Genomic DNA, 16,431 nt, shown 5'->3' on the forward strand with positions numbered 1-16,431 from the left:
GTTATTGTGTCCTCAGGTTCGTAAAGTTCAGAAGAGAGGAGATCTTGATTTCCTGGAAAAGGAGCAGAAAGAGGTTAAAGTGGATTCCATGAAGGAGTTACAGGCTACCTATGCTGAGACTGTCCAAGAGCTGGAGAAGACTAGGAACATGCTCTTTATGCAGCACAAGATCAATAAAGACTATCAGGTAATGATCATCTTCATTCAGTGGAGACCTTTTAGTGCTATGGAAACCATGACGCTTCACTGCAATTCTAATGCTGTATGAATTTAAGCTTGTTTTTGTCTGTGCCACTCAGGCTGAAGTTGAATCAGTTAACCGTAAATTAGACGACCTGAAGATGGAGAGTCAAATGAAGCTTGAGAAACTGGCCCACCTATTAGACATGAGAGCTGCTAAAATCAAGAAACTAGAAGGTTTGCCTGTTTTTTTTTCTCAGTCATTCAGTTGTAATTGGCCTCCTGAGTTTTGAAATACTCAAAGGCTTTTTTGTGTCTCATCACAGCTCAACTCCGAGACATTGCTTATGGAACCAAAGCCCATGTGTTCAGACCGGAGTTGACAGAAGAGGACACAGCGGATGAGTTTGATGAAACCATCAACCTGGAGAGAGGCGAGAACCTCCTGGAGATCCACCTTGGCAACGCTCGGTTCTCCCCTGAAGCCTTAGGGAACCTGGGGGACCCCGACCCCTCTACCTTCTGTACGTTTGCCTTCTATGACTATGAGATCCAGTCCACTGCAGTGGTGCGGGGCGCGCATCCAGCCTACAACTTCACCTCTCAGTACCTGGTGCGCATGGATGAACTCCTCCTGGAGCACCTTCATACCAGCACTGTTGCCGTGGAAACCCAACTGGCAGAGGGTTTGGACTATCGGACAGTGGCAGCTGGTCATTTGCGACTGAGCCAGGTGTTGGACCGTAGTGGGAAAGTGTTTGGTACCTTACACCTTGTGGGTAAGTATGGCTCCTCATTGAAAATACTGAAGTCCTTCCTTTGTGGTCAGATAGCACTCACCTAATACTGGCCATGTGTATTTATTGGAAGGTGTTGAAGGAGAAACCCAGGCTTTTGGCACTCTGGACTATTGGGTCCGGCTGAGGGTTCCTATGGAGCAGGCCATCCGCCTCTACAAGGAGAGGATTAAAGCCATGGGCTACCTGGGCTCCAGCATGCGTGAGGACAGTCAGGTACGGCCTCATAAATCAAATGCCTACATTAGTCACTATAGTACAGAACCCTTTTGATGTGTCTCATAAATCAGACGCCTGTGTCATGCTTAAAAGACACCAGGTGCGAAAAAGAGCCCGGGTGACGTAATGTTGAGTTTCGAACGTCTCTTGAGTGACAGTTGCTATACCAACGATAGCATTACGTAACCAGGACGCCACATAGCCCGGGCACTTTTTGGCTATCAGTCAGAGAGTCGTTCGAAACTCTCTGACTGATAGCCAAAAAGTGTTGGGGTACATAGTGACCGTTAAGGCACAATATTAAGCGACTAAAAAGTAGCTGATGGCTTTCGAACGACTCTCTGACTGATAGCCAAAAAGTGACTGCCTGCTGGTATCCTGTAAGTAAGCAAGGTGAATAGGTTTCGCCGCTAGCATGTTGTAAGCTGTTAGCAATCCCCCTTTGTTCTTTAGTAAAATGTTGTGCAAACAATGCCCTGTTTTGTTCAAATGTAATTTTGGGTGCCGTCAGATATGTCTAAAATTCACCACACATTTAGGACTTTCTTAATTTAAGCACAACAACAGATGAATAGCTTATAGCTAATGAGATGCTAGCTGATGAAATGTGCTTACTTTGATACTATAACAAACTATCGAGTCAACAACTTTCCTACCACAGTCAAACATCAAGCACATGGTTGTTTTGGTTGGTTTATTGCAGGTGAAATACAAGCAAGCTGGTCTCAGGTAGCGAAGTACAATGCGAGATGCCCTGAAGTAAATTGCGTTATGAGGAATTGAATGCAGCGCTAGGCTGTGGTTTCCAAAAAGAGCCCGGGTGACGTATTGCTAGCGTTGGCATTTCAACTGTCACTCAGGAGTCGTTCAAAAGTCAACATTACGTCACCCGGGCTCTTTTTCGCACCCGGTGACTTTTAAGCATGACACCTGCATTAGTCACTATAGTACAGAACCCTTTTGATGTGTCTTTTGACTTTAAATGATGATGTTAATGTGATGTTTTCCCTCTCCAGAGTCCTTCCGTGAATCTCTACCCATCTCTCACGGAGGGAAGCCTCAATGAGCTGTACGTCACATTGCGCTCTTGTACCATCACCAAGTCTCACGATCTGAACTGTCAGCCCAGCCCGTATGTGGTCTACAAACTCTACGACTTCCCCGATCATGATACCCCAATCATCACAAGCAGTAATAATGCCTATTTTGACAACTGCAAGGCATTCCCGCTGGAAATGAACTCGGACCTTGATCGATACCTCAGGACAGAGGCGCTCTTCTTCTATGTATTTGATGACCAAGATGTAGATGGACAGTTGTACTTGGGAAAAGCCAGAGTTCCACTCTTATCCCTTGCCCATGATGAGTGCATCACTGGTATGTACTAAGTAAATCCTGTATACATATTTGATGACAACATTCAATTTTGAATGTTAACAAATTCACGTTTCCATTTGTCTTCACAGGGACATTTGAGATGGCTGATCCTGCAGGGTGTGCCAGTGGTCACCTTGAGCTCATGCTAAAATGGAGGTATACTTACCTCCCACCCCCAGGGTCTGAAGTGACCCCTGACCAGGCCAAGTTCATAGCCAAAAACACACTGACCAAACTAACCACCAAAGAAAACTCTTCAGACATAGAGAAAAAGGAGGAGAGAGAAGAGGAGCCAAAAGATAAAGCACCTCCTCAGACACTTCACAGCACACTGTCTGGGGTAAGTACAGTAACTATGTTAAGTATAGGCTATATCCAACTTGACAATAAAGTCAATTCTTGTGGGTTCTCTTAGTATGTAAACTGACAACATGACTACATACTGTATGACTTAGAGACACTTTGCATTTAAAATGTCTTTTTCTTTTAAGGCAAAACATTTTATGTAGAAATAGTGAAGTCAGCATTTTTTATGTTGTAATTCTGAAAATTTGCATTAATGGTGATTAAGTATGACTAGTTTCACAAATATGACTCATTTTAAGAATGAATTTGCTTATTTTTGAACAGTCAAAAAGAAATATTTAACAAAAACCATGAACATTTTAGTATCTTGTAGAAGCCAGATTTAAATTGTAAATTAAAGTCCACTTAATTTAGAGCAACCAATTTGTGACACTATCCTTGGAAAATCTCTAAATACATTTAATCATCATGACATTTCTGCTCTCATACTGTTTTTTTTAAACAGACTATTCAGTGTAGTGTTTCAATTGTCTGTAAACTGCGAAGGTGTAGAATTTCTTAATGTTAGAGAGTAATTCTCTGATAAAATTCATCTCCTAATTGATTATATCTCTCTAGACTCCATTACCTAAACCCAGACAGTACCTCACCATGAAGGCACCCAGCAAAAAGGTCTCATTTGAGGGCTTCACAACAGAGGATCATCCAGTAAGTTTCTGTTTCTTCTGCTGTCCTGTTCCTATGTGAATGCTGTGCATCAGTCTTGAGGATGTTTGTGTGTTAAAGGTGGAGGAGAGGGGTCCCTCTGGGTCTGAGAACAGCATGACTGTCGCACCAGAGACCACCCGTGTCCCAGCAGCACCGCAGGTGACACACTTCAGCCTGTGGACTTTTCATAGTACTTAATGGTTATGGTTTGATATTACAGCAGTATTGAATGGAACTGGAATTGGGAATTCCAATGATTTGAAATGCTGTCATTAATTCCGATGTGTACATGCTACCTCAGATTGAAATGGCCGTAGAGGTAATGCAACCGGCATGTGCGGATGAGGGAGAGGAGGATGAGGAAGAATCCCATTTCTCTGAGGGTCAAGTGATTGGATCCAGTTCTCTCTCCATCTCTGAGGAGTCCGAAATATCTGAGGAAATACCCAAACAAGAAATGGGTTAGTTGTTTTTATTTCTACAAAATAAACAAAATCTGACAAAAAATAAACAGAACTTCTGAAAAACCCTACTACTGACTGTTAACCTCTCGTTGTTTCATAAATATATCATAAAAACAGAATACTGACTTTGGAATAGTTCTGATGTTTTAATGAGGATTAATAATAATGTTGGTTTGAGTCTTTGAGTCCTGTAGATCCATATTAACTCTTGTGTATAGTGAATGTCCCTGCTGTATTTTACAAGATACCTTCCAACACAACATTGCACTGACCGTGTAAACACATATAACACTGACTGTTTCCAGTAAGCTGATATGATTTTTCTTAAGCACTAAGAACATAAATGTTAATGCCAGCTGACCTCGGCTTGTAGACCCTTTAAGCTGGGGGGTTGCCAACAGAGGCCAGTAGTGGATGGCCCACGGGTGAGAGGCAGAACGAGACATGGAGAGAATCATGAGAAGTTGAGCTTGCCAGAATGGGAATGATTTTATTGATGCCCAATCCTTCCAATTCACCGGAAAAAAAAACATCATCACAATAACCTTGGGGCGTGAGTGTTTTCATCCATGTTGTGTGCCTCCTGTGACAGCAGCAAGGCAACCGTATCCTAAGCAACAACTTACTTCCTAGGTAGAAATCTTCTCTGTAATCTCTCTGTAAATGCATCTAATATCTGGGGTGACAAACAATTTTAGATACCATAAGACAACATAAAGATGTAACTGGCACCTCAGTGCCCTTAACAAAGTGAAGTGGATGGAAGTAGCACTGAGTTCTGCTGTGTTATTAGTGGTTTGTGACTGCTGTGTCTTTGGCTTCTCACTAGATGAACAACAGATGGATTCTTCTGATGTTAATGAATTGATCCTGTCCGATAGTGATGACTGCATTGTTCCGGGTCATAATACACAGAGTCGAAAGCAGGTAAGCCACGCAGGTTCACCCTTTGGTGCAGTTGGACTTTAAAACTCGTCTTTAAAATAAAACAGGAATGCATAACGTTTTTTTTTTTTTTTTTTAATAGTGACGAGTAACAGGGACCAATTTTATAAAACTTAAAGAAAGCTGTCTGCACTGAAGTAATTTGGGAACATAAGACAGCAGTGGAGAGGAAACATTCACTCAGTAAACTTGAGTGAAAGCGCAGAAGTTTGGTCTGAAATGGACTTCCTTGTTTTGTTTTTGTTATGTTTTCTCTCCAAACACACGGCTGCATTGTTTATGGCGAGGCAGAAGTTCATAGAATGTTTTGTTCTCCCCTGTGCTCTCATCACTGCTCTGGTGTTGATATAACTGCTCAGATCAATACATGCAGCAGCTCTCATCATGGCTGTGGTGTTGATACAACTGCTCAGATCAATACATGCAGCAGCTCTCCAGTGTTCTCAGATAGGGGAGTCCATGGAGGATGTATGAGTGAGCTCAAATGAATCTTATGCCTGGAGTTTATCTGTTTGCTCAGCTTTATACATCCAGTCATTTCAAGTTGGCGAAGTGAGAATCTACTTTTCAAATGACAGATGTCAAATGTCAATCGTCAAATGGAGAACAGTTTGTCCTGCTGCATGTTGTTAGAATGCTTCTGACTCCTGTTGTCTTCTCAGCCATCAGAGCGGATCCGTGTGGAGGTGGTGTCATTGACACTGTGTGCCGACTCCAGGCTGGCTGATGATAGGAACATCGCACGGCTGTTTGTGGAGTACTCCTTCCTGGATCTGCCCTCTATTGAAACCCCTCTGTCACTGCCCAAGCCCCTGGCTGGACAAAGCATCCACTACAATTACAGCAATGGTACGGAAAACCCAATGGTCACCACCCAGATGATCACATAGCCAAAAGCTGAATATACTGCATCAGTGCTTATCATTTGCCCCTTGGTGTGACTGTGCGGCTGTTTCCTCTTGTAGTCATTCATGTAGATGTGGAGAGGAACCAGGCACGGCGGCAAGCTCTGAGGGCACTGTTGGAGGGCAGGACCAAGCATTTGGAGAGGTAACATTTGGCAGCCAGTTATTGGCAAAGGCTGCAGATTAGTTGTTGTATATTAGAATTGCAAAATAGGAATAGCCACTGATTTGTTTGGGCTTTGCTACTCTTCAAGTGGGCCAATTTATTAGAGAAAATAACAATAACATATCACAAGGTTCTGTTCTTAAAGCTGGGAGTGGAGATTGAAGATGTTTTTAAAAAGGATGATTCAGTTCTTCTTTTGAACTGTACATACTAAGTAGACCACTTCATGAATTCTGCGGCATTCTAATGTTCAGTTCTGAAGTTGGCTATGATCTGGCTGTTTCATGATCAGGTTTACGGTGGTATTCTAATGTTCTGTTCTGAAGTTGGCTATGATCTGGCTGTTTCAGGATCAGGTTTACAGTGGTGAGCGATCCCCCGGAGGAGGACGAGCAGGAGCAGGAGTGTGAGGATGTGGGCGTGGCCTATCTGAGGATTCCTGACATTCTAGAGAGACAGCGGGACATGGTGGATGTCTCTTTAAACAGTGAGTAGAGACAGCGGGACATGGTGGATGTGTATTAAACAGTGAGTAGAGACAGGGGGACATGGTGGATGTGTCCCTGAACAGTGAGTAGAGACAGCGGGACATGGTGGATGTCCTAAACAGTGAGTAGAGACAGGGGGACATGGTGGATGGGTCCGTAAACAGTGAGTAGAGACAGGGGGACATGGTGGATGTGTCCCTAAACAGTGAGAAGAGACAGAGGGACATGGAGGATGTGTCCCTAAACAGTGAGTAGAGACAGGGGGACATGGTGGCAGCGTTTTTCCATTGTCCGGTAATTGTCCGGAAAAAAATGTAAATGTCCGTAAATATTAGATCTCACCAGTCAAATTGTCCGATTGGAATTTCTTAAAAATCCCAAACATAATCTGAATTTGACAACAATCCTAATATTTAGGCCTTTTGCCGTTTGAAAGGTATTAAACAACACGCATATGCTGCATTTTAAATAAAGCGCAAACCGTCGGTTACAAACAAGGAGCAAACTGAGAGAGAAGGATCAAACATGGCCAAGCAGACTAGCCTTAAAAGCTTTTTTCAGAGGCCTTATGCAACTGATGAGGTTGAACCGTCTGACGAGGATGAACCTGTAATACCTGCAGTGTTGCGTCTGAGAGCGTTTCATTTAATTCTACTGTCTTTGCCCGTGCGTGAAAGCGCTGAAGTTGCGTAGAGGCCGAGAGCGGTATTGCAGACAGATTTTGAAAAAGTATAACTCGCAACATGATGAAAAAAAGAACTGAACAAGCTTTATGTTTTGGAGCTGTGAACTTAGTTCAAAATTTTGAATAATGAACTATGAACTGAACTAGTTCGTGTAGAAAGTGAACTTTTCAAACACTGAATACCTGAAGCCCTAGATGTTCGAACAGCTTCACCAGAGAAAAAGGCGAAGTGTCAGGCGTATATGTCGGAATGGAGTGACGAGTTCCCTTGGCTTAGGTGCGAGGTAATGTTCTGTTAGCACTGCGAAAAGGTAGGACAACGCAACGGATTCACAAGAGGGTCGAATAATTTTAGAATCTCTGCTGTCATTGAACATAGTCAGAGCAATGACCATGTTGCTACGCTCAATTTAACGCCACAGCAGGTTGCCATTAAAAGCCGTCTTATTGAAGCCCATCAGACATTTATGTTTTTTTTTGTGTTATTGTAAACTTAGGCAAATAAACATGTTGCATTCTAAACGACCTGATTATGTAATTATTTAAGATACGCAGTTTTCTTCAATAGGCTTATTCAGAAGCAGAAATAGATATTTGACTGGCTTATCATTAAAATGTCCAGAAAATGAAAACTCTGGCGGTCATTTTGACCGGCAACATTTAACTCTAGCGGAACCTCTGCATGGTGGATGTCCTAAACCAGTGGTTCTCAAACTTTTTCTGTCATTCCCCACTTTGAACAAGGGGGCCTTTTCGAGCCCCACCTGTCCCTCATCGCTCCAATAAAATGGTTGGCCAGGCTTAAAACTGTCAAATTTATTGAAATAACGATAAGTTCTAAATCTAATCAATAACAAATAACATCAGTTCAGAAATAGAGAAAATAAATCCTTGCCTTGCAATTGTGTTATCAATGGAAGGCCAAGGTCCAATCTCCCTTGTACAGTATATCACATTAGCGTCTGCTTAATGACTAAATGTAATTAAATGTAAAATTGTCAAATTTATTGAAATTTAAAATTTTCTTTTGGGTTGATTATTTGGTGGACTTTTCGTGCTGTCTTTTTCAGCGCTGGTACTGAATCGCCAACCATTGTTTTTCCTGTCACAAATGTATCCGTCAATATCGCCCACTACACTTTCATGATCCGGGACAGTTTTTTTTTTAATTGTCCCGCTGCAATTAATATGCCGGCCTCAATCAAAATTATCGCACTATGGTTCCAGGTCACATTTTCATCCCGGTTCCCCAATCTAATGTTAATACAGTTTTTTATAATGGTGCCGCTCCTATAATGTATAATGCATAATGGAGCAACACGTATAATGGAGAAACACGACTTCAGGGTGTGTGTGGTAGAGCGAGGGAGAGAGCGCGAGCGAGCAAGAGAGAGAGAGCGGTGATCCACACGGATAGATTAAATCATGTAGTGACCGGAGAAGTTATGTTGCTGAAACGTTGAACTCTGTGCAACCAGTGTGGAGAATAAATCCTCGGGCCAAATCAAGTTGCCATTCATTTGCTCATCAACCACAGACCAAAGGGAAAGGGAGATAACCCCAGAGTTTAGAAAATAGAACACTTCGGCCCTGGAGCAGAAAACAAAGGTCTCCCCTTTAATCTCTGACTACGACTAGCAGGACTTTTAACAATAGGGCTAATTAATACCATGCATGAGACTTGATGTCTCTTCTCTTAGCTTAGGAGTTTTCACTTGAACTTTTAGTTAGAAACATTTAGTGTGAGTACTCTTAGGGCCTGATTTACTAATATGCGAGCGCTGCTTAATCTGCGTTCGCAGATTAACGCACGGTGTTTTTGCGCATTTTCCGTGGTATTTATCAAGCCAGATCTGCGCTGGGCAAACTGTGCTTACTCCACCCTTTAAAGACCCTGATTTACTAACATTGATTTGCGAACGCATCTTAATCGGCACCTTTGCCAGGCGCACATTAACGCACGGTGTTTCCCCACATTTTCCGTGATATTTATCAAGCCAGATACGCGCTGGGCAATCATTATTTAGCGCACCGTTAAAAGACTGGAGAACTTGCCAGCAAGTTACTGCCACCATGGAGATTCGAGGAAGAAAAAACTAAGATTCAGCGAATAGATATAGCGAGATAGATATATTGGTTCACGTTCGCTCAATCACTGAACCTGATTCAATGGGTTATATTGTTGTTTTGCCCGCCATCACCTACAGCGAGATGTTTAAAAGAACACGATTATAAATAATATGCTATTGGTGGCATTAATGCATAAACTGTCTATTATAACAATATAGATGTGTACATGGCGAGATTAATACGTTCTACAAGGGACATGCAGTTCACTACAATATATTCCCACTGAAACAAATGCATTTACCAAGTAGCCAAAATCACCGTTGCTCAATCATGGATAGATGGCACTATTCCGGAAGATAAAACTGGACATGGACATGGACAGACCACTACCACGTAAGTAATGGTCATGTTGGCATCACATATGACCTGGACATTCATAGAATATGTGTGCTTTCTGTTTCGGTAAACGTGTTCGTGGATTGAAGGTGGGACTGTTTGCATGTGGGTGCGATCAATTTCTCCAATTACGTTCGGAAAGTTTAATTTCATATTTATGAATATATGAATTATACGAGGTGAAAAAAATATTTCTGTTCTCTGTCTCTGTCTCTGTCGTCGCCTTGCTGCTGCCATATCAACGTTTACAGACTCAGTGGAAATGCGCTTCCTGGTTAAGAGGTGCTTTTATGAGGCGGAGAATTAGCCTGCAAATCAGAGATGTGCGCTCGCCAGGCAGTTTAGTAAATACGACGCAATACATCATTAGGCGCACTCCTCCCATTAAATAGCGCTTCACGCCTACGTTACCACCCACGTTTCGGAACCATCCCACCTGTTTGCAGGTACACACCCTCAAAGCGTTAATATGCGACTCTACTCAAATGTGCCCCCTTAGTAAATACCGTTTTATGTTTACGACCGCTATTTTACGCCAGAAATGGGCGCAATCCTGTTAGTAAATCAGGCCCTTAGTGGTCAGAACTTCTAGTGTGAGGTACTCTTAGTGGTCAGAAACTTCTAGTGTGAGTACTCTTAGTGGTCAGAAACTTCTAGTGTGAGTACTCTTAGTGGTCAGAAACTTGTAGTGCGAGTACTCTTAGTGGTCAGAAAATTCTAGTGCGGGTACTCTTAGTGGTCAGAAACTTCTAGTGTGAGTACTCTTAGTGGTCAGAAACTTCTAGTGCAGGTTCTCTTAGTGGGAAGATGAAATGTTTGCAAATGCAGGCAAAAACATCTTTTTCTCAGCAGTGGTCAATTTTGAGATTTTGAGCTAGTTCACTCCCTAAACATGTAATCTTTCATACTAGCATAAAGAAAATATCCTAATTATACATTAATGTGTATATTTATTCACATTTTGTCTGTTCGCGGCGTCAGCATTCTCATAGGTTTCCAGGAAAGTTAGCAGTCTAACGTAACGTGCAGTATGTCGGCTTTCTGATGCTTGACATGTTTGGTACCGTTGGAAAGCGCTATAGCTCTCACACAACGTTATCTAATCCAAATAAGGACATTTCCTTTCCAGCAGTAACCAATGATGTTAGCAAAAACGGGGGTTTAAACATAAGGACGCAATTTGATTGGTTTGCGGTGGTTTCTGATAACGTGATTCGCTCAGACGCATCACGTGGTATGGCTTGACACTTCCTGAATTTTTAAATGCGATTTTCTCAAAATGAGTTTTTTGTCATTCTCCGGTAGATACTTCTCAGCCTATGTAGCACCTATGTACACCAAACTTTCCAGTTATACACTTAGCAGTCTTCTGAAGATATTTACAGAAGGATTTGTTAATTAATCATTCCTGGCCTGATTTATGTGACATTTTGATCAAAAAAAGGTGGCGAAAATCGTTTTTTTTTTTTAAGGCTATAGACAGTATATTTTGTATATTTTGATTTTCTAGGTAATGAAAGCAGATATCCTGAAATCCCTCTGTAAATTTGTTTGCATCTTGTATGTTAACAAAATGAAAATCAAAAAAATCACCTGGCTTTATCGTATGTCCAGATATATATTTACCGGAAATATATGCAAATTTGAGCATATTTAATTAGATAAGGCCTAATTTGCATAATCAAACATAGTAATTACAGAAACTTGTAAAACATTTTTTGTTCATACATGTGTGAGTAATCAACTGAGGAAGTTTCATGGTGATATCTAATCTATTATTTAAAAAAAATACCCTATTCACCTGTAGTGTCTCGCCTTAATAGAATTAAAAATCTCCGCGAGTTTTTGTCCTACAAACATAAAACTAACACCCACAGCAACCTTGAATCCTTTACTTTTTAAATATATACAGTTTGAAACTAAAGTATAAATAATCACTTTGTAAGGACAATATAACTTATCCTTTGCACATTTCAACCTCTGAGTGAGGTTTTGACCCTCCCATTAGCAAATGACAACTATTCATATGATAAGGGGATGGTAATTCAGTGATCACCATTGGTTCATGATGTGTCAAGAAAACCTGTAGGGGGGAGAGGGCCACAAAGACATTCCAGGGCCATTACGTCATGGCCATTGTCTTTGACCAAGGTGTCCCAGAATGTTCACACCTTTCTCATCAATATGCATAGTGGTCTAAGTAAAGAAAAGTGTCACTTTCTATATAACTTATAATTACTATAGAAACCACACACACTTTCTGAATGCTAAACTCACCTGTGTGGAGCAAACACCTATGTTTACAAGGTTCAGAGTAAAAAGGAAAACTTCCTAAATGTTTACAATGTGTTTTTGTACAAAGTCTGAGCACCTCTAAAACTAGATATCATTTTAGTGTCTTTATATTTCATTTTAATACAAAACTTTGTTTTACTACATTCCTTTTAGTCTCATTGTATTATTGCTGAGTTGTTCTAGAATATAATCATAAATGCCACTTTTGCCTCATGGTTTATAGTTAGATGGAATATACAAAAATATCAGGCATGGCAAACTACCTAACAGAGTAAAAAAAAAGCCCTTGGGGTTGGAAGTGTTAAACATAAAAATTTAGGAGTACATAGTTGCTTAAATGTATTAGTCTTTCTCTCTCTCTCTCTCTTAAAAATGTGACATGTTCTCACAAGATGAGTCGAAACCTTGTTTTTCATCAGGATCCTAAGCCCTTTGGCCAATTTTGGGAAGGATCTCTGATGTTAAAGGGAAATTACTCACCAACGCTATTCCAAAATAGCCGCCCTGTTTCAGTTGTGAGAACCAAACCAAGTGTACGCAGAAAATATTCATATATGCACTAGTACCCATTCAGAAAACATGAATTTACAAAACAACCGTAACTACTCATGATGACTTTGAGAGAAAACTTAAAACAGAACAACAACAAACATAAACTAGCCCGGTTACATAATATGGGTTGTTGGGAGGCTAGTTTCGTCACGACAAACAACATTATTACATACATCAACAACATTCTGACGATTTTTTCCTTTCTGGATACCAAGTGTAGCATAAACATATAACAGAACAAAATATGACAAAAGAAAAATGTAGCTGGCAGTCTTTTGAGAGGTGTTGGTGATACCGTTGTTCTCTGCTCTTGCCACAATGGTATGAGTCTTGTGTGATAGTCCGTGTGTGTGTGTGTGTGTGTGTGCTCTTATGCTGAGAGGTTAGGGTCGACTTCCTAAACCTCTTGGGGGGAGGGTTATTCTGCCCGTCACAAGATTTGCTTAGAGAAAAATCCTCTTCATTGAAGTGTTAATATCCAGACTTGTTGGAAAGAGGATGACACATAATCCAGAAATTGCCGACTTCCAGTAGAGTTGGATGGATTTGATGGTAATTGAATTTGCGCTTCTTTGTGCTTCAGACGGTTGTGCTGCTCCTCCCCTTTTCGACACCGCGCAACTTCTATCAGGTTTGTTCAGGTGTGAGGTCCAGTGGACCGTCAGCTGTTCTAATTGGAAAGAGATCTTAACAAACAATTAATCTTATGCAAGAGGTTTAACTTGGGATATATGTGTCCAGCGGTGCCCATTTCCTAAGGACAGGAAATCAAATGTTCTGGTTTGCATAATCAACATACAAGATCCTGTGAAAGAACTTGAAAGCAATTAAAATAGTTTACCCTGAAAAGAAATTAGTGAGAAGTCATGTTAATTCATTCATACGGCCGGCCGGCACACAGACAGTCAGACACACACAGACACATTCATTTGCTTATTCCAGAGACATATGTTCACGCCTAGGGAAAAAGGAAAGAAGTGTTACAGAGTTACATTTACAAGTTAGTTGCATGGTCTCATAAGATTCCGTTTTTCATCCAGATTGCAATGGCCCGTGAATGCAAAACCATTTAAGGCATCTAATTAATTTAGTGTTCTTGGCATCTTTTTGATGAAGTCAGACATTCAGCAGCTTAAACCTGTTTAGATAAAATACATTCTGCAGTTATCATCTTATTTATGATATGTATTTAGTAGTAGGATAGGTCTTATGTAAATCTTGCACCTGATTACATTTTGACAGAGAATGCAGCTAGTGGGAAAACAAATGGGTGAATATGATCAAGCCAGTGAATCAAACATGTCCTATTGGTCAGTGAAGTCAGACTTTGCCAACTTTCTGAGAAGATTTAAAATCTCAGAGGTTGTATCAGAGTCCATGCTTCTCTGCTGAGAGGGCACAGGTTTATCTGTGTAGTTCTGTCTCTTTCTATAATTCCTTGCCCAATGGCCTGCCTTGCCACATGTGTGACAATTTGAATTAGTGGTTTTATTCTGTCTTTTCTTTTTATGACTATTGTGAGAGGGTATGTTCTGTACGGCTGCTATATGTTGTGTTGGCTCTTGACTCTTAGTTACTGTATCTTGAGTTTGTGTTAGCTGTGGCAGTGTGTCAGAGAGTGTGATAATCTCTGCCTGTTGGGCCATTGGGGCTTCAGGACCTGAGGTGTGAGTTGCATGGGATGTGTAAAGAATGTCTGTGTAGATATGGACAGGAACGACAAATTGTGAGGGAACAGCTGTAGGTACATCAATATTCATAACAGCAGACATTTTTAGAGACATTTCTTCAACCTGTGAGATGGCCTGAACCTCACTGACCACTAGTACAGTTTTAAGCTTGACATAATCTGCGTTGCATATAGGGTCTTTTACATCAGTAAGTGGGACTTTTCCCAGTAAATTCCTAGCAATTTGCTGAAGTTTGTCAGTATTCTGTTTCATACTTTCTCGCAATCTAGGAAGGGCCGCTGGCTGTCCGTCTGATTCAACCAAAAAACCTTGTGAACTTTGTGTCCATCTACTCATTAGGAAGCTAGAATATCTCTTTCTCTTCTTTTCAGACTTAAGGTCTAAAACCCACTCGCTCGCTTTCCTGATTCCCCATATTAGCTGAAAACCATCTTTCATCATTTCCATTTTAATTTTATCATGTTTGCTATCATTTCCCACACTTGCCATTGCAATCTGAACACTTAAAGGGACCTTATGGCTTGAATGTTGACTTTCCATCTCAACAGACTGAATCTCCACAATCTAATGTAAATACTTTACAAAATGTTTAAAATATCTAAATTCAAAAATTAAAAATAATGCTGTGTCCTGTTTTCACACCACCCGTTTTTGATCACAACACATATAACCTCCTTTGAACATAATATCTGGGCCAGAAAACAAGTAAATTGTAGCATGTCAAACCATCAAACTCAGACAGGGATTGACAATACCTACCCTTGGGCGTTACCGCACCCAAAACCTTCTGTGTTACCGCACAGGCTACCTTGCTATCCTATCAGTCCAAAGGTTAGGTAAGCAAATTAATTGCAGTACTTACCGAATGTTGTGTCAAAAAACCCAGGGTGTTGTAGGACTCTTACAGCAGAGCTGAAATCTCAGCGAAATCCAAGAAATTAATCTAGGCCGGAACCTCCATTGAAAGGATATAGTTTTATCCTAATTATCAGAGACTCAGTCAAGTGAATATGGAATGTCAAGATTCAGGTTTAATCTTACAATGATGATCACCAGAGGAGGGAGAGACAAGAAGGTGTGTTTGGAGCCAATGAGGACTGCCTCAGTTTTTTCACTGTTAAGCTTCAGGAAATTTGAAGAAAACCAGGATTTGATTTCCTGTAAACAGGCACAGAGGGAGGAGGGTGGGAAGGTGGAAGTGGGTTTGGTGGAAACTTAGAGCTGGGTGTCATCCGCATAACAGTGGAAATGAATATTGTATTTACGGAAAATCAGTCCAAGTGGGAGGAGGTATATGATGAATAGGATAGGGCCAAGGACAGAGCCCTGGGGAACACCAGTGGAGAGGGGGGATGGGTGGGATGAGAATGATTTTAACTGGATGAATTGAATACGTCCAGAGAGATATGAGCGGAACCAGTCCAGGGGTGTGTGAGTTATGCCAATGGAGGCTAGTCTGTCAAGGAGGGTGGAGTGGGATATGGTGTCAAATGCGCTCAGGTCGAGGAGGATGAGGATGGATAATAGTCCAGAGTCAGCTGCCATCAGGAGGTCATTAGTAATTTTGATGAGGGCCGTTTCTGTGCTGTGGCGGGGACAAAAACCGGATTGGAATTGTTCATAGAGGTTATTGTTGGAGAGATGGGCATGGACCTGTGATGCCACTACCTTCTCCAGGATTTTTGAGAGAAATGGCAGTTTGGAGATGGGACGAAGGTTATTGGAGTTGTTGGGGTCTGAACCAGGTTTTTTTAGCGTTGGTGTCACTGCAGCAGATTTAAGAGAAGATGGGACTGAACCAGAGGTCATGGAAGAATGGATAATGGCAGTTATCAGGGGCAGTAGAGAGGGGAGGGAGGCTATAACCAGGGAGGATGGCAGTGGGTCGAGTTGACAGGTGGATGATTTGGATTTCCGGATGGCATCTGATAACTCAGCGGCAGAGGGGAGTTGGAAGCATGAAAGTGGTACAGAGATGGATAAATACATGATAATTATATTTTTTACAAATTGAAATGTGCGTTGTTTACTATTGAGATGAATTATAGTTTAGAAAAGTGAACAGTGCTATATATTTAATAGCAATGGATGCTGCACAGTCACTGGCCTTATCTGTCTGGGTCTGGCATCCCTTCCTCTCCCTTCTCTCTCTTCAATGATGGAAGAGACAAGATTATAGTAACTCGT

The 16,431-nt window shown here is 41.3% G+C and overlaps 1 protein-coding gene across 1 annotated transcript in view; it reads left to right on the plus strand.

The window, feature by feature from the left end:
* The window catches only part of rpgrip1l (RPGRIP1 like), a gene marked incomplete at its 5' end in the record, with an annotated part of 35,928 nt that overhangs the window by 18,716 nt on the left and 781 nt on the right, over nt 1–16,431 (plus strand). The window contains 13 exon segments of the mRNA XM_080841808.1: nt 17–187; nt 300–417; nt 507–959; nt 1,051–1,193; nt 2,213–2,573; nt 2,663–2,913; nt 3,498–3,587; nt 3,666–3,746; nt 3,889–4,048; nt 4,845–4,978; nt 5,659–5,845; nt 5,962–6,046; nt 6,418–6,554. Of these exon segments, the coding sequence (XP_080697934.1) occupies nt 17–187; nt 300–417; nt 507–959; nt 1,051–1,193; nt 2,213–2,573; nt 2,663–2,913; nt 3,498–3,587; nt 3,666–3,746; nt 3,889–4,048; nt 4,845–4,978; nt 5,659–5,845; nt 5,962–6,046; nt 6,418–6,554 (2,371 nt within the window).

Source organism: Sprattus sprattus (genome assembly GCF_963457725.1).
Source record: "Sprattus sprattus genome assembly, chromosome: 7".
Classification (NCBI taxonomy): Eukaryota; Metazoa; Chordata; class Actinopteri; order Clupeiformes; family Clupeidae; genus Sprattus; species Sprattus sprattus.